Source organism: Oncorhynchus clarkii, chromosome 11 (genome assembly GCF_045791955.1).
Source record: "Oncorhynchus clarkii lewisi isolate Uvic-CL-2024 chromosome 11, UVic_Ocla_1.0, whole genome shotgun sequence".
Classification (NCBI taxonomy): domain Eukaryota; kingdom Metazoa; phylum Chordata; class Actinopteri; order Salmoniformes; family Salmonidae; genus Oncorhynchus; species Oncorhynchus clarkii.
This window is the reverse complement of record NC_092157.1, coordinates 5,780,438-5,797,743: the sequence shown is the minus strand read 5'-3', so window position 1 is coordinate 5,797,743 and position 17,306 is coordinate 5,780,438. Positions and strand designations below refer to the sequence as shown.

Below are 17,306 nucleotides of genomic sequence, written 5' to 3'. Positions count from 1 at the left end.
AAATGACCAATTTGTGTGCAATCAATTAGTTACATTCTTCTCAGTGATAAAATAATGTGTCAGGAATGCTCATTGTATCTGTTTCTAACTACAGAACACGATTTCAAAACTATCTGAGATTGTGAGTACATGGCTTGTTGAAATTACGTGGAATGACCCAACAGCAAAAGTCCCTGTCTGGGTTGTTGTTACTGTTGCTAATCAGTCAAATAACTAAACAGCTCATTCACTCACACCCCCAGCCCTTACCCAATGCTCTGCTTGACGCGTAATGTAGCCTCCTAGTAGGAGCAGCTCTCCACTATTTTCTGCTAATAGTTGCCTGGGCAGCAGCTAGTGTGCTTTATGGATCTCCACTGCCCAGACTTCCTAGTTAGCATGCCTCACGAGATTGACGTACCTGACAGCCTTTCTTGTGGTGAAATCCGACTACCACGATATGCAACACGGGTCCTTTGAGTTCCTCTTTGCCATTCAACTCCATGGCCCCCGATATTTTTGGGCAGTTATGTGTTGTTTTCCACTTGAGAGATCAATGTAAACAGCGTTGAAATGAACTGGAGCTGCTCTTTTAGGTGTTCCTGGAATCGACGTCCGCAGTCACACAATCTACCCAAGGGACTTTCTCTTCCGCCTCCTCTGTTCCAGTAGCGGGATGACGTCATTCAAAATGAAGCGCCGCCGCTTTGGGCCTTGACTCTTTAATGAATGTTTTCATTAATCATTTTTCACCGAATCAAATAATCCCATTTTCTATTCTGTTTGGACTGCATCAAATCAGTGAATTTATGATTTAATTGACCATAGTCATAATGAAAACGACCCCCTCTCAGTGCTTGGATACAATAAAACATCAGTGTTTGATTGTTTCAGTCTGATTATTTTTTGGGTTGATAGGTCAATCGATTACTTCCGCCTTTCTTCAAACGAAACATGGCAGCCACTCCAGCTACAAATCCGTCACAGTTGCTCCCACTTGGTTTGTGTGATTTTCTTCATATTGTGTATGAAATTATACAGATAACAAGCACGTCGGTAACGCTCAATGCGGGGTTGTATTGAAATATACCCATTTACAGATATGTAATGCAGGAGTCATGTAAACTAGTAGTTGTAGCATGTCCGCATTGCAAAGCTAGCTAACGTTAGCTAGCTAAGGAGCAAAAGTAGCCAAACCTTACCCGCCGGCCAGGATGTCACAGATATGAGCTAAATGTTTCAAGTACAGCAATTTTCTGTATTACATTCATGCCATATGACTTTCATTTATATATTTTCAAATTAAGTTAGCTAACTACATTTTGAAACAACGCTAGCGAACTAGGCAACCAACCAGATTAGCCAAATTCAAACTCTCGCGGGAATGTTTGGGCTTCTCCAAATCAGGTCCTGCAGTCCCAGGTGCAGGCTTTTGTTCCAGCCCATCACTAACCCACTTGATTCAGTCAAATAAAACATTAGTCATGGTCATCTGTCTGTACAATGATTACACCTAGCAGAATCAAGATGTGCGTTAGGTTGCTGGAAGCCTGACACAAAAGCATGTAGTTCTCTTGATCGTCAGTCTGTGATTTCAACATGTTTTTCTTGTGTTCTTTCAGAGCTCGTGGACAAATGTATAGGTTCCCGAATCCATATCGTCATGAAGAACGACAAAGAAATTGTTGGCACCCTGTTGGGTTTCGACGATTTTGTCAGTATCCTTTACACAAACGTCCTACGAAACATCTAATTATTTATCCTTCATTGTTGTAGAGCTGTGGGAAATCCTATCGGAGCGTAGGGTTTTGCTCTCCAGCCCTAATCTAACCAACACACCCGCTTGTATTAACCAGCCGCTCATTCGGACCTCGACTATCTGAAACGGGTGTGTTTGTATAGGGCTGGAGCAAAAGGCCTTACCCCCTCCAGTCACTCTCTAGGAGGAGGGTTTGCTACCGCTGCAGAAGTATGGTACGTTGTACAAAACCAGTCGTTGTTGAATTTAAACGTTTGCCCTACTGTAATCATTTAGTTTGTCAATGTACAGATTATCCTTCACCCAACTTCAGACATGGTGCTCGAGGACGTGACAGAATTGTAAGTACACAAGTATTACAGTTCACTTACATGGAGTGGAATCACACGGCTGCTTATACATAGTGTGTGTCCCAAATGACACTCTATTCCCAATATAGTGCACTACTTTCAACCAGGGCTCATAGTGCTTTAATTAAAAGTAGTGAATGATAGCCTCTATGGATTGCTCTCTTGGGCCCTGTCTAGAAAACAACCCTAGCTAGCCCACCTATGCACTTGGGGAGAACTGAAAGGGTGGCTGTAGTCTTTGATAATTTTTAGGGCCTTCCTCTGACACCGCCTGGTATAGAGGTCCTGGATGGCAGGAAGCTTTACCCATTCACACTACCCTTTGTGGTGCCTTGCGTTCGGAGGCCCGAGCAGTTGCCATGACAGGCCGTGATGCAACCAGTCAGGATGCGCTCGATGGTGCAGCTGTCAAACCTTTTGAGGATCTGAGGACCCATGCCAAATCTTTTCAGTCTCCTGAGAGGGAATAGGTTTTGTCATGCCCTCTAAATGGCTGTCTTGGATCATGTTAGTTTGTTGGACACCAATGAACTTGAAGCTCTCAATCTCCTCCACTGCAGCCCCGTCGATGAGAATGGGGGTGTGCTCTGTCCTCTTTTTCCTGCAGTCCACAATAATCTCCTTTGTCTTGATCATGTTGAGGGAGAGGTTGTTGTCCTGGCACCACATGGCCAGGTCTCTGACCTCCTCCCTATATGCTGTATCGTTGTCTGTGATCAGGCCGACCACTGTTGTGTCATCTGCAAAATTAATGATGATGTTAGAGTCGTGCCTGGCTGTGCAGTCATGAGTGTAACTGAGCACACACCCCTGAGGGTCCCCTATGTTGAGGATCAGCGTGGTGGATGTGTTGTTACCTACCCTTACAACCTGGGTGCGGCCCGTCAGGAAGTGCAGGATCCAGTTGCAGGGGGAGGTGTTTAGTCCCAGGGTCCTTAGCTTTGAGGGCACTATGGTGTTGAACGCTGAACTGTAGTCAGTAGCATTCTCACATAGGTGTTCCTTTTGTTCAGGTGGGAAAGGGCAGTGTGGAGTGCAATAGAGATTGCATCATCTGTGGATCTGCTTCCCTTTGTAGTCTGTAATGGTTTGCAAGCCCTGCCACATACGATGAGCATCAGAGCCGATGTAGTACGACTCGATCTTAGTCCTGTATTGACCCTTTGCCTGTTTGATGGTTCATCTGAGGGCATAGTGGGATTTCTTATAAGCTTCCGGGTTAGATTTCCACTCCTTGAAAGCGGCAGCTTTAGCTCAGTGCGGATTCTGCCTGTAATCCATGGCTTCTGGTTGGGGTTTGTACTTACGGTCTCTTTATGGACGACGTCATCAATGCACTTATTGATAAAGCCATTGACTGATGTGTTGTACTCCTCAATGCCATTGGAGGAATTCCAGAATATATTCCAGTCTGTGTTAGCAAAACAGTCCTGTAGCTCAGCAACTGCTTCATCTGACCACTTTTTTTTATTGATCTAGTCGCTGGTGTTTCCTGCTTTAATTTTTGCTTGTAAGCAGGAATCATGAGGATGGAATTATGGTCATATTTGCCAAATGGAGGGCAGGGGAGAGATTTGTATTAATCTCTGTGTGTGGAGTATAGGTGGTCCCAGAGTTCTTTTCCCTCTGGTTGCACATTTAACATCTACTAGGAGCGCCGCCTTTGGGTGAGCGGTTTCTTGTTTGCTTATGGTGGAATACAGCTCATTCAGTGCTGTCTAAGTGCCAGCCTCTGACTGTGGTGGTTTGTAAACAACAAAATACAGATAAACTCTCTAGGTAGATAGTGTGGTCTACAGCTTATCATGAGATACTCTACCTCAGGTGAGCAATAACTAGAGACTTGCTTGGATATCGTGCACCAGCTGTTATTTACAGAAATACATAAATAGTCCTCCACCCCTTGTCTAACCAGACGCCGGTGCAGCGTCTGACCAGCCAGCTATATGTTGATAGTGTCTGTAGATAATGATTTAGCCACGACTCCGTGAAGCATAAGATGTTAGTGTTTAATGTCCTGTCGGTAGTTTATTCTTCCTGCGTAGCTCGTTAATTTTATTCTCCAAAGATTGCACGTTTGCTAGTAGAATGGAGGGAAGCGGTGGTTTATTCGATCACCTACGAATTCTCAAAAGGCAGCCCCGCCCTTTGGCCCCCTTTTTTTTTCTCCGCCTCATCTTCACTCAAATCGCAGGGATCTGGGCCTGTTCCCGAGAAAACAGTGTATCCTTCGTGTCAGACTCCCGAAAGGAAAAAATAGGATTCTACCAGACATCAGGATTACTGCAAGTTATTTTCGGTCATAAGAGACGGTAGCGGCAACATTGTGTACAAAAATACGTTTTAAAAAAACAAGTTGCAAATAAACAAACAAAACACTAGGTTGGGGACACGTAAAACGTCTGCCTTCCTCTCCGGCGCCATCTTAAGAGCATTATGTTGCTAAATCCAGTAAACCCATTGGAGGTGAAGAGCTTCAGCAGGAGCCTATCACCACACAGCTTCAACCTGTCCCGATTCTTTCAGCTCTACAGAGGTACCCTGGTGTAGGACAGGTGTTGAATCTTTCCTCTTGACGACTCTCTTGTTTTTTTAGTGAAATCACACCGGAGGGAAGGAGGATCACCAAACTGGATCAGATACTGCTCAACGGCAACAACATCACCATGGTGAGCATATTATGACATACTACAGATTTATTATCTGATTGTCAAATGGAGTGCGACAGACCACCATCCTATCCAGCTGCCGTACATTACGGAAACAGGAAATAGGCTCCTGTCTATATGGGCCATTCTTGCTCAGAACGAGGCTTTTCTTAACCTTTTTTACTAGATTGTGAAATGTTTGACGCAGCAGGCCGTATGCTGATTGTCCTGACCCATTCTGTTGTATCCTTCTCTTTTCCAGCTCATACCTGGAGGTGAAGGGCCCGAAGTATGAACATAACATTTTGCTGAAAACATTGTTTTACGTTGTGGATGTATACTTGCCTTCCTAGCAGTACTTACTTTCCTCAGTTTGTGATGATGTTTTATTATGGTTCTTTTGTTTTTAGTTTTGAGAAAATAATTAACAAAAGTTTAGTTTTTTTTTCCTAATGAAGGCTTGATAAAGGTTTGTGTACAGAGCAACAGTTGGTTGGAACTTAGACATGTATGACGTCAACCATTTCTACTTTAGTGGTGAGAAACAGTCAACATTTTTTTGTTTTTGTTATAAATAAATCACAGTGATTGAAAATAAACAACTCCCAGTGTGTTCATTTGTAGCTCCTAAAGGACGAGGCAGAGCATCATGAACTTCGGCCGTGGGTTGACTGTCCTCTCTCTTCTCCTCACCACAGAACATCGGATGTCATTTTCTGTTTATTTCCCGACAATTCTACACGTTAGAAATCACCGCCGTTCATCGACACCCCAGCAGGTGATCTACAGCCTGTTTTATGGTGTGTCTCGTGTTTTTAATAGTGTATCTGTTGCTTCCAGAGTTGAAAATCATCATTTAGTCTCTAGGTTCAATATTAAGATGAGTTTATTAGCATGAAAAAAAACAACAGGCTAATCTGGACACTGTGGCTGATGTACAAATAGAAACAGCACTGATTGAGTGTTGATTGGTATTGTAGTATACACCTGGAAAATTTCACGTGGTTGAAATGAATTCAACCCCACTATTCTCTCATTCCTCTTCATCCCTTCACCTGGGCGCCAGCCTGTTTGTGCCAAATCCTTGTCATGTTGCTTGACAAGGAAAGAGTACAACGAAATCTGGGACCAGGCTACTTCCTCCTCCTCCTCTCATGCATCTCAGTACATTGAGGGCTTCTCTTCTCCTTTCGGATTGGTCACTTTTTCCAGGTTCTTGCTGATGATGTCATACAGTTCTGCCTGCAACACACACAAACATTGAAGTGAGTGGTCTTGTACTGCTGGTTTTATCTTTTCATTTTTTTTTAAATATATTTTTTTAACCTTATATTTAACTAGGCAAGGCAGTTAAGAACAACTTCTTATTTAGAATGACGGCCTACCGGGGAACAGTGAGTTAACTGCCTCTTTCAGGGACAGAACAACAGATTTTTAGGAGATCGAGGATTCGATCTTGCAACCTTTCGGTTACTAGTCTCAACGCTCTAACCACTAGGCTACGCTGCCGCCCCCTATAGGCCTATAGCTGGATCTAAACAACAGACGTTGTGGGAAATGGTTTCATCTTGACGTTGCGTCTACTTTTGAGGTATGAAAACATCTGACAAAACGTTAATTTATGAGTGACCTTCACTTGTTTACTTATAGATTGACTTATTAAAGCTGCAATATGTACCTTTTTTTGACCAAATTCACATAGAAATGTGAGTTATAGATCTGTCGTCCTCATTGAAAGAAAGCCTAAGAAATTGTAGATCAGTTCTATATGCACTATTTCTATGCTTCCTGTGCTTAAGTAGATTTTTTTTGTCTCTTTTTTGATAGTATCTTGCCTCTCCCAAATGGTACTGTATAGTGCACTACCTTTGTCAAAAGTAGTGCACTATATAGGAAATAGGGTGCCATTTGAGATTAAATCAGTCACTCACATAGAAGCCACGGATGTCCAGGAGGATGACTCTGATGTCAGAGTAGACAGCCTCATCCTTCTCATGGACCAGTGAGCGGTAGTCCATCTGATTTTAACCAGAAGGAGGAGAAACACAGGAATGAGGAAGGAAGAGGACGAGGAGAAACACAGATGAGGAGGAGGAGGAGAAACACAGGGATGAGGAAGGAAGAGGAGAAACACAGGGATGAGGAAGGAAGAGGACAAGGAGGAGGAGAAACACAGGGATGAGGAAGGACGAGGACAAGGAGGAGGAGGAAAAAATGGGGATGAGGAAGGAAGAGGAGAAACAGGGATGAGGAAGGACGAGGACAAGGAGGAGAAGAAACACAGGGATGAGGAAGGAAGAGGACGAGGAGGAGAAACACAGGGATGAGGAAGGACGAGGACAAGAAGGAGAAACGGATGAGGAAGGAAGAGGACGAGGAGGAGAAACAGGGATGAGGAAGGAAGAGGACAAGGAGGAGGAGAAACAGGGATGAGGAAGGAAGAGGACAAGGAGGAGGAGAAACAGGGATGAGGAAGGACAAGGAGGAGGAGAAACAGGGATGAGGAAGGACGAGGAGGAGGAGAAACACAGGGATGAGGAAGGACAAGGAGGAGGAAGAGAAACGGGGATGAGGAAGGAAGAGGACAAGGAGGAGGAGAAACACAGGGATGAGGAAGGAAGAGGACAAGGAGGAGGAGAAACAGGGATGAGGAAGGATGAGGACAAGGAGAGATGTTACGACATCAGGATGAGGAAGGAGGAGGAGAAACACAGGGATGAGGAAGGAAGAGGACAAGGAGGAGGAGGAGGAGGAGAAACACCGGGATGAGGAAGGACGAGGACAAGGAGGAGGAGGAGGAACAGGGATGAGGAAGGAAGAGGACAAGGAGGAGGAGAAACACAGGGATGAGGAAGGAAGAGGACAAGGAGGAGGAGAAACAGGGATGAGGAAGGACGAGGACAAGGAGAGATGTTACGACATCAGGATGAGGAAGGAGGAGGAGAAACACAGGGATGAGGAAGGACGAGGACAAGGAGAGATGTGTTACGACATCAGGATGAGGAAGGAGGAGAAACACAGGGATGAGGAAGGAAGAGGACAAGGAGGAGGAGGAGGAGAAACACCGGGATGAGGAAGGACGAGGACAAGGAGGAGGAGGAGGAACAGGGATGAGGAAGGAAGAGGACAAGGAGAGATGTGTTACGACATCAGGTCATAGTTGAATACAGAATTTGGTAGTGTCTACAAATGGCAATTCTCACCACATGAGTTGACTTGGAGGCTTTAGCCACTGCATCACCCCTCTCTGAAAAGTACCTGAAGGAACAATAGTGACGGTCACATGTATAATATTTTTAATTCGTCAAATGTATAATGACCTCCAAGATCTCTGGGTTACTTGAAAGCATGAAAATGTGTCCTACTTGTTAATGTTGGTGTGGAAGCCGTCCACTTTTGTCTTCACTGCAGCGATTCTCTCCAAGATTTTCTCCTGGATATAATAAGCACGAGGACATGTCCATTTTGATGAAACACCATGAGCCTCATTTATAAACGCTACTTACAAAATCTACCCCCCCCCCCCCCCCCCCCCAAAAAACAGGCATGAAGCAGTTTCCCCCCACAACAGTTAAGATATATATTTTTTTAAACTTAACATGGCATGAGAATGTTCTTTAACCTACATACAAACTTACATTTTCTAGTGGAAGAAGTATTATATTGAAAGCAGGCAGGTAAGGATGTGCAAATGGAGGATGTGATGACCATGCTTAAAAAACAAGATTACAGCCATTGGGCTAGTGAGAAGAGTGAAAAATCTAAGCATTTTATTTGGGGAATCTAAAATAAAGTCATACATACGTGTAGTTTTTTTTTTTTATCCTATTTTATTTTTAATAACTATTGCGGAATAAATTCCTTGCGTTTTCTAGCGGTGACGGGTTCATATACCCCGAAGGGGCCGTACAACAAATTACCATGCGCATCGCATTTAATTGGGCCTAGTAAATAGATGGGCTATGTATTTAAAATGTTGCTGTATGCGATCCCATAGGCAGCACAGTTTATAATACACAGTCAAATTTAACAGGCGATCAGTTTATTTATTGTATTTTTTTTTTTTTACACTAAAGCACATATGCTAGTACAGTAATATATATTTTCAAAAATTGGACTATCCTATACAATGTTTCAGAATTCGGGGGGCAGACCAGCATATTTAGGTTGGTTGGGGGAGAAGTCGATTCAAAACATTGTTCAATTCAAACGTTCTGCTGACAGGTCCACAACAATTTGCCCTCGTTTTCTTTCAGAAACGGTCCCAGTGGTTTGCCAAATACAGCATGTTACTTCAAAAGATTAAAGCATTCTGCCAATACCTCAAAACATTTGATCAAATTTGCTCCTTCTTTTAGAAACTGTCGTGGCCTAATGCCAACAGTTCCAAACTATACAGCAAATAAAAGGGAGTTATTGTCAACATGAAAGGTGAATGGAGGGCGCTTTCCAGACGGCGTTATAACGCTCGTTCACACGCGCACAGTTTTAGGATGGCTGATTTTTATAGCGGGAAACATGCGTATGTATGACGAGCGTTTTAAGTTTTTCTAAAAATCCATATTTGTAGACGTATGTATTTTAAAAAAATGTCGCATTCAGATATTTAGTGTGACATTTTACACAACGGTTAGAAATGAGGCCTCAGGAGAATACATTTCCATCTGTAGCAGCTTAACCCCTATTTCAGGAATGACCACTTGACTTTAAAGATGAACAAGTGTTGACCATTTACCTGGATTGCAACGCCAAAGTCGTTCCCATCCTCTATTTTGGGGATGAGATGCTGAATCCAGCAGGACACCTAAGACAACACACCCAATGACAGAATATGTTCATCTTCACCAGCATTTTCAGCTCTTTCAGTTCACCACAAGATGTCACTGTTTCTTCTATTGTATTCGTACTGTAATGATGGTCTCAGTGATTGTATCTCTGGTTGTTCTTACTGTAATGATGGTCTCTCTCAGTGACAGTATCTCTGGTTATTCTGTAATGATGGTCTCCCTCAGTGATAGTATCTCTGGTTATTCTTACTGTAATGATGGTCTCTCTCAGTGATAGTATCTCTGGTTATTCTTACTGTAATGATGGTCTCAGTGATAGGATCTGATTATTCTTACTGTAATGATGGTCTCTCTCAGTGATAGTATCTCTGGTTGTTATTACTGTAATGATGGTCTCTCTCAGTGATAGTATCTCTGGTTGTTCTTACTGTAAAGATGGTCTCTCAGTGATAGGATCTGATTATTCTTACTGTAATGATGGTCTCTCTCAGTGATGGGATCTCTGGTTGTTCTTACTGTAATGATGGTCTCTCTCAGTGATAGTATCTCTGGTTGTTCTTACTGTAATGATGGTCTCTCTCAGTGATATGATCTCTGGTTGTTCTTACTGTAATGATGGTCTCTCTCAGTGATAGGATCTCTGGTTGTTCTTACTGTAATGATGGTCTCTCTCAGTGATAGGATCTCTGGTTGTTCTTACTGTAATGATGGTCTCTCTCAGTGATAGGATCTCTGGTTGTTCTTACTGTAATGATGGTCTCTCTCAGTGATTGTATCTCTGGTTATTCTTACTGTAATGATGGTCTCTCTCAGTGATTGTATCTCTGGTTATTCTTACTGTAATGATGGTCTCTCTCAGTGATTGTATCTCTGGTTGTTCTTACTGTAATGATGGTCTCTCTCAGTGATAGGATCTCTGGTTGTTCTTACTGTAATGATGGTCTCTCTCAGTGATAGTATCTCTGGTTGTTCTTACTGTAATGATGGTCTCTCAGTGATAGGATCTGATTATTCTTACTGTAATGATGGTCTCTCTCAATGATAGGATCTCTGGTTTCACTCTGTCCAGCAGCTTCACAATCTTCTCATTCCCTTTGATAAGGCCACAGCTTGGAGCTGAAAGACACAAAATGAATAACACGAACTGAATCAACACACTACTTGGAATGATTTTCTAAGGCTGTTTTAAATAGTTGGTCTTAAGCTAGGGAACAACAGCCACACGTTGACAGCCATGACTCTGACCGCTGTCTCTCACCTTTCTTCTTCTTCTTCTTCTCGTCATCATTCTTGTCAGTCTCCATTTCCTGGAGGGAGAAAAATCAGTCAGTCTCTAGCAGTCAGTCAGTCTGTACCTGTAGCCGTCAGTCAGTCTGTACCTGTAGCAGTCAGTCAGTCTGTACCTGTAGCCGTCAGTTTGACCTATAGCCGTCAGTCAGTCTGTACCTGTAGCCGTCAGTCAGTCTGTACCTGTAGCCGTCAGTCAGTCTGTACCTGTAGCCGTCAGTCAGTCTCTACCTGTAGCCGTCAGTCTGTAGCAGTCAGTCTGTCTCTACCTGTAGCCGTCAGTAGCCGTCAGTCTGTCAGTCAGTCTATTGTCATAGCCATCAGTCAGTCAGTCTATTGTCATAGCCTTCAGTCAGTCAGTCTATTGTCATAGCCGTCAGTCAGTCAGTCTGTAGCCAAAAACCAACTGGAGACGCCCCACTCTACAGGAACTGAGTAAAGAGATCTTCACATAAGAGAGTAAGGTGGAGAGCCATGATGGTGGACATCTTAAGGGAGCCAAGAGGGGAGCCAAGACGTCTCAGTCAAGTTATTAAATCCTGTTGATCTATATGGTCAGCATTCCCTACTACCTATAGAGTGCACTACTTTTGACCAGGACCCATAGTAGTGCACAGGGTGCCATTTGGGATGCAACACATGTACAGTGCCTTGCGAAAGTATTCGGCCCCCTTGAACTTTGCGACCTTTTGCCACATTTCAGGCTTCAAACATAAAGATATAAAACTGTATTTTTTTGTGAAGAATCAACAACAAGTGGGACACAATCATGAAGTGGAACGACATTTATTGGATATTTAAAACTTTTTTAACAAATCAAAAACTGAAAAATTGGGCGTGCAAAATTATTCAGCCCCCTTAAGTTAATACTTTGTAGCGCCACCTTTTGCTGCGATTACAGCTGTAAGTCGCTTGGGGTCGCTTGGGGTATGTCTCTATCAGTTTTGCACATCGAGAGACTGACATTTTTTCCCATTCCTCCTTGCAAAACAGCTCGAGCTCAGTGAGGTTGGATGGAGAGCATTTGTGAACTGCAGTTTTCAGTTCTTTCCACAGATTTTCGATTGGATTCAGGTCTGGACTTTGACTTGGCCATTCTAACACCTGGATATGTTTATTTTTGAACCATTCCATTGTAGATTTTGCTTTATGTTTTGGATCATTGTCTTGTTGGAAGACAAATCTCCGTCCCAGTCTCAGGTCTTTTGCAGACTCCATCAGGTTTTCTTCCAGAATGGTCCTGTATTTGGCTCCATCCATCTTCCCATCAATTTTAACCATCTTCCCTGTCCCTGCTGAAGAAAAGCAGGCCCAAACCATGATGCTGCCACCACCATGTTTGACAGTGGGGATGGTGTGTTCAGGGTGATGAGCTGTGTTGCTTTTACGCCAAATATAACATTTTGCATTGTTGCCAAAAAGTTCAATTTTGGTTTCATCTGACCAGAGCACCTTCTTCCACATGTTTGGTGTGTCTCCCAGGTGGCTTGTGGCAAACTTTAAACGACACTTTTTATGGATATCTTTAAGAAATGGCTTTCTTCTTGCCACTCTTCCATAAAGGCCAGATTTGTGCAATATACGACTGATTGTTGTCCTATGGACAGAGTCTCCCACCTCAGCTGTAGATCTCTGCAGTTCATCCAGAGTGATCATGGGCCTCTTGGCTGCATCTCTGATCAGTCTTCTCCTTGTATGAGCTGAAAGTTTAGAGGGACGGCCAGGTCTTGGTAGATTTGCAGTGGTCTGATACTCCTTCCATTTCAATATTATCGCTTGCACAGTGCTCCTTGGGATGTTTAAAGCTTGGGAAATCTTTTTGTATCCAAATCCGGCTTTAAACTTCTTCACAACAGTATCTCGGACCTGCCTGGTGTGTTCCTTGTTCTTCATGATGCTCTCTGCGCTTTTAACGGACCTCTGAGACTATCACAGTGCAGGTGCATTTATACGGAGACTTGATTACACACAGGTGGATTGTATTTATCATCATTAGTCATTTAGGTCAACATTGGATCATTCAGAGATCCTCACTGAACTTCTGGAGAGAGTTTGCTGCACTGAAAGTAAAGGGGCTGAATAATTTTGCACGCCCAATTTTTCAGTTTTTGATTTGTTAAAAAAGTTTGAAATATCCAATAAATGTTGTTCCACTTCATGATTGTGTCCCACTTGTTGTTGATTCTTCACAAAAAAATACAGTTTTATATCTTTATGTTTGAAGCCTGAAATGTGGCAAAAGGTTGCAAAGTTCAAGGGGGCCGAATACTTTCGCAAGGCACTGTATCTGGTTAGAAGAGCACGATCGTCAGTCACCTCATCCTCCGCAGTGGGAGGGTCTGGTATGGGGATATTCAGAGGGGCTTGGAGAGTGGACAGGTCTGGGAGGTTGAGTTCATCCTCCTGGAAGAGACATGGGAGAGATAGATGAGAGGGAGGGAGGTAGAGGGTGGAGGGAGGGAGAAATAGATTAGAGGGTGGAGGGAGAGAGAGAGATGAGGTAAGGGAGGTGGAGGGAGAGATGGATGGTAGGTAGAGGGGGGTAGAGGGTAGAGGGAGGGAGAGATAGATAGATAGATGGGAGGTTGAGGGAGACAGATGAGGTAAAGGGTGGAGCGAGGGAGAGATAGATGAGAGGAAGGGAGGTTGAGGGTGGAGGGAGAGATAGATGAGAAGACGGAAGGTAGAGGAGGGAGGGAAAGATGAGAAGACGGGAGGTAGAGGGTGGAGGGTGGGGAGATAGATGTGAGGAAGGGGTTAAAGGGTGGAGGGAGGGAGGAAGGGAGAGAGATGAGAGGAAGGGAGGTAAAGGGTGGAGGGAGGGAGAGATAGATGAGAGGAAGGGAGGTAAAGGGTGGAGGGAGGGAGGAAGGAAGGGAGAGATAGATGAGAGAAAGGGAGGTAGAGGGTAGAGGGAGAGAGATGAGAAGATGGGCGGTAGAGGGAGGGGAGATAGATGAGAGGAAGGGAGGTAGAGGGTTGAGGGAGATAGATGAGAAGACGGGAGATGGAGGTAGAGGGAGAGAGGGTGGAGGGAGGGGGAGATAGATGAGAGGAAGGGGGTGGAGGGGGAGAGGGAGGGAGAGATGGAAGGGAGGTAGCGGGTAGAGGGAGAGAGATGAGAAGATGGGCGGTAGAGGGTGGAGGGAGATAGATGAGAAGACGGGAGGTAGAGGGAGGGGAGATAGAGAGGAAGGGAGGTAGAGGGTTGAGGGAGATAGATGAGAAGACGGGAGAGGGAGGTAGAGGGAGAGAGGGTGGAGGGAGGGGGAGATAGATGAGAGGAAGGGGGTGGAGGGGGAGAGGGAGGGAGAGATGGAAGGGAGGTAGCGGGTGGAGGGGGAGAGAGATGAGAGGGAGGGAGAGATGGGAGGTAGAGAGAGGGTGGAGGAGAGATGAAGGATGAACGGAAGGTCAATTTCACAATGTAGGAAGGAACAGACCCGTGACACATGAACTAATCAATGAGGCTTACCTTCAGCAGGTTGTCCAGCTGAGAGATCTTCAATGGGATGTAGTTGGAAAACAGATTATCTGCCTGAAAGAAAAAAAACAGAACTTGGTAAGTACTAACTCCCCCAAAAGCATGCCCCCTTTCTATTTCAAATGGTAATGCCATCGCACCAGCACACATTTGTGGTTAACACAATAAGGCAAACACGTGACTAACCTGTTGATACAGAGACTGGTGGAAGTTCTCCACCTAAAGGCAAGGGGATGAAAAGAAAGACGTGTGTAAGTGGTGCAAAATGTGTTTACTAAACTTTTACTGTAAAACATCTTAAACTCACAAGCAGGATCAATGTTAAACTAGGATGTATTGTGTAATAACTGTGTAATCTGTTGTAAATTAGCCTTCACACACAACTATACAAAAAGGTTGTGTTCCAGTCGGCTGCAAAGTATTTTTTTTTATATACCTGGATCGCCCACTCAACCTCGTAAACCTGGAGTGTAATCATTACGCTGATTCTGTTTTGCCACAAACCGTTAACACCAAACGGAAAACGCAAACGAGAATTTCTATTGGACAAATTTAAGGTAGATCCCTCCGTTTGCTTCCGTTTGGTTCGTAATGAATACACCCCTGGGCCATGTTCAGTTACCAAACTTTCTCGAACGTTGCAGAGTCTGTACATACATGCCATGAATCGAGACAATGTGAGTCCGTGTTCTACATGAACTATTTATATCTGAACGTCCCAAACAGTTCAACCCTGCTGAACGTGGCCCAGTGAAACCGTTTAGCCAGGTTGTTTTTTGCTTTCGCTTTTGTCTGGAAGCATGACATGGATTTTACAATTCCTAACAAACAAATTGTGTGTAACAGACCAAAATGGAACAATTTATCTTTGTTCGCAGGAAACACAGTTGTAACCTAGGTGTCTCTTATGAAATCATTTGAACAAAGTTAAAGGGGGAACATATGATGTAAAATAAATAAAAAAAATAGCCCAATTAACGCCTAACATTTATTAACAACATGTGCATGAGTTAGTGCTTACCTTTACTGCGTTCACGCGTTTTATTTTCATGACAGACGATTTCGACATTTTGAGCGAACGGTTGCGCGTATTGTTTAAAGTAAAAGGTCTGTCATTGGACGCGTCTCTATTTCCTCAAACTTTCCTACTTTCGATTTCAAAGGATTATATTCAAAACCCTCGGATCAAGCCACACCCACTGAATGCATGTATTCCTTCAAAATGAAATGGCTTGATACATATTGGTACATATTGTTGAATTAAACCGTTTCAAATACAGTAGTTGGCTCACAAACTCATTATTGAAGACCAGGTCCTAAACTATCCATACTGTATAAAGCTTTTTCATTGAGGAAACGTAATGTTAGGCCATCTTTAATTTCACCGTCTAACTAAATAACACGTGGGTCATATTGATATTTTGCATAAAAGTCACATGATAATATGCCAAAGTTTTCTCTCAAACTCACTGATTATCATTGACCACCAGATGGAAGCATCGAGCCTTATTCTATTTCCCAAGGAGGGACTGTGTGCGTCCTCACTTCACCTTTCACTTTGACTGATAAGCCACACATGCACAACAGCAGCTGTGGAAAAAGTACCCAACTTGCCACACATGCATAGCAGTAGCTGTGGAAGAACTACCCAATTTACCACACATGCACAACAGCAGCTGTGGAAAAAGTACCTTAAAATATAGATACCTTAATAGAAAATTACTCAAGTGAAAGTCACCCAGTGAAATACTACTTGAGTAAAAGTATTTGGTTTTAAATATACTTAGGTATCAAAAGTAGAAGTACAAATGTAAATCATTTCAAATTGCTTATATTAAGTGAACCAAATGTCAGAATTGTCTTGTTCTTTTTTATATGTACAGTGTGTTTCTCTCTCTCTGTGTGAGGGCCAATCAGCTCTGAGAACAGTACTACTCTGTGTGAGGGCCAATCAGCTCTGAGAACAGTACTACTCTGGTTCGAAGTTAGAACTATGTGTAGTCAGGTGGAGAGTAAATATCATCTCTCTCTCTCTCTCTCTCTCTCTCTCTCTCTCTCTCTCTCTCTCTCTCTCTCTCTCTCTCTCTCTCTCAGAGAGACTGTCTGTCTGTCTCTTTAAATTTCAATTCAAGGGGCTTTATTGGCATGTAAAGCACATGTTAACATTGCCAAAGCAAGTGAAATAGACAATAACAATAAAAATTAACAGTAAACATTACACATACAGTCGTTTCAAAAGAATTAAGACATTACAAATGTCATATTATGTCTATATTACAGTGTTTTAATATGTATCAACATAAATATGGGTTGTCTTTACAATGGTGTTTGTTCTTCACTGGTTGACCTTTTCTTGTGGCAACAGGTCACACATCTTGCTGCTGTGATGGCACACTGTGGTATTTCACCCAGTAGATATGGGACTTTATCAGAATCTGGTTTGTTTTCAAATTCTTTGTGGGTCAGTGTAATCTGAGGGAAATATGTGTCTCTAATATGGCCAGGTCACAATTGTAAATGAGAACTTGTTCTCAACTTGCCTACCTGGTTAAATAAAGGTGAAATAAAATAAATAAATACATTGGACAGGAGGTTAGGAAGTGCAGCTCAGTTTCCACCTCATTTTGTGGGCAGTGTGCACAAAGCCTGTCTTCTCTTGAGAGCCATGTCTGCCTATGGCGGCCTTTCTCAATAGCAAGGCTATGCTCACTGAGTCTGTACATAGTCAAAGCTTTCCTTAAGTTTTGGTCAGTCACAGTGGTCAGGTATTCTGCCACTGTGTACTCTCTGTGTAGGGCCAAATAGCATTCTAATATGCTCTGTTTTTTTTGTTAATTCTTTCCAATGTGCCAAGCAATTATCTTTTTGTTTTCTCATGATTTGGTTGGGTCTAATTGTGTTGCTGTCCTGGGGCTCTGTAGGGTGTGTTTGTGTTTGTGAACAGAGCCCTAGGACTCTTCTCCAGGTTCGTCTCTCTGTAGGTGATGGGTTTGTTATGGAAGGTTTGGGACT

At 43.3% G+C, this 17,306-nt stretch overlaps 3 protein-coding genes across 3 annotated transcripts in view; 1 reads left to right on the top strand and 2 right to left on the bottom strand.

The window, feature by feature from the left end:
- The window catches only part of LOC139420509 (late secretory pathway protein AVL9 homolog), a 37,008-nt gene extending 36,381 nt beyond the window's left edge, over positions 1-627 (bottom strand). Inside the window, exon 1 of the mRNA XM_071170715.1 lies at positions 401-627. Coding sequence (XP_071026816.1) covers positions 401-484 — 84 coding nt within the window. The 5' untranslated portion in view covers positions 485-627. The remainder of the gene's footprint in view (positions 1-400) is intronic.
- Positions 628-897: 270 nt separating this feature from the next.
- LOC139420591 (U6 snRNA-associated Sm-like protein LSm5) lies at positions 898-5,282 on the top strand. Its single transcript, XM_071170779.1, has 5 exons — positions 898-979; positions 1,602-1,697; positions 2,052-2,079; positions 4,685-4,757; positions 4,999-5,282. The coding sequence occupies exons 1-5, from the start codon at positions 934-936 to the stop codon at positions 5,029-5,031; spliced, it is 276 nt and encodes a 91-aa protein (XP_071026880.1). The 5' UTR covers positions 898-933; the 3' UTR covers positions 5,032-5,282.
- A 322-nt stretch (positions 5,283-5,604) lies between these two features.
- LOC139420134 (proteasome activator complex subunit 2-like) lies at positions 5,605-15,684 on the bottom strand. Its single transcript, XM_071169896.1, has 11 exons — positions 15,316-15,684; positions 14,481-14,513; positions 14,286-14,348; positions 13,127-13,213; positions 10,782-10,830; positions 10,542-10,639; positions 9,472-9,540; positions 8,102-8,169; positions 7,940-7,994; positions 6,668-6,754; positions 5,605-5,978 (listed from the first exon to the last, which is right to left on the bottom strand). Exons 1-11 carry the CDS (start codon positions 15,361-15,363, stop codon positions 5,898-5,900), a joined length of 738 nt encoding a protein of 245 aa, XP_071025997.1. The 5' UTR covers positions 15,364-15,684; the 3' UTR covers positions 5,605-5,897.
- Between the last annotated feature and the right edge of the window lie 1,622 nt (positions 15,685-17,306).

Coding starts and splice junctions, on each gene's coding strand:
- LOC139420591 (XM_071170779.1), top strand. CDS start 934: ATGGCAGCCACTCCAGCTACAAATCCGTCACAGTTGCTCCCACTTG. Junction 980..1,601: donor GTCACAGTTGCTCCCACTTG/GTTTGTGTGATT, acceptor GTGTTCTTTCAG/AGCTCGTGGACAAATGTATA. Junction 4,758..4,998: donor ACGGCAACAACATCACCATG/GTGAGCATATTA, acceptor TCTCTTTTCCAG/CTCATACCTGGAGGTGAAGG.
- LOC139420134 (XM_071169896.1), bottom strand. CDS start 15,363: ATGTCGAAATCGTCTGTCATGAAAATAAAACGCGTGAACGCAGTAAAG. Junction 14,514..15,315: donor AACGCGTGAACGCAGTAAAG/GTAAGCACTAAC, acceptor CCTTGCCTTTAG/GTGGAGAACTTCCACCAGTC. Junction 9,541..10,541: donor TGAGAGAGACCATCATTACA/GTAAGAATAATC, acceptor GTGTTGTCTTAG/GTGTCCTGCTGGATTCAGCA.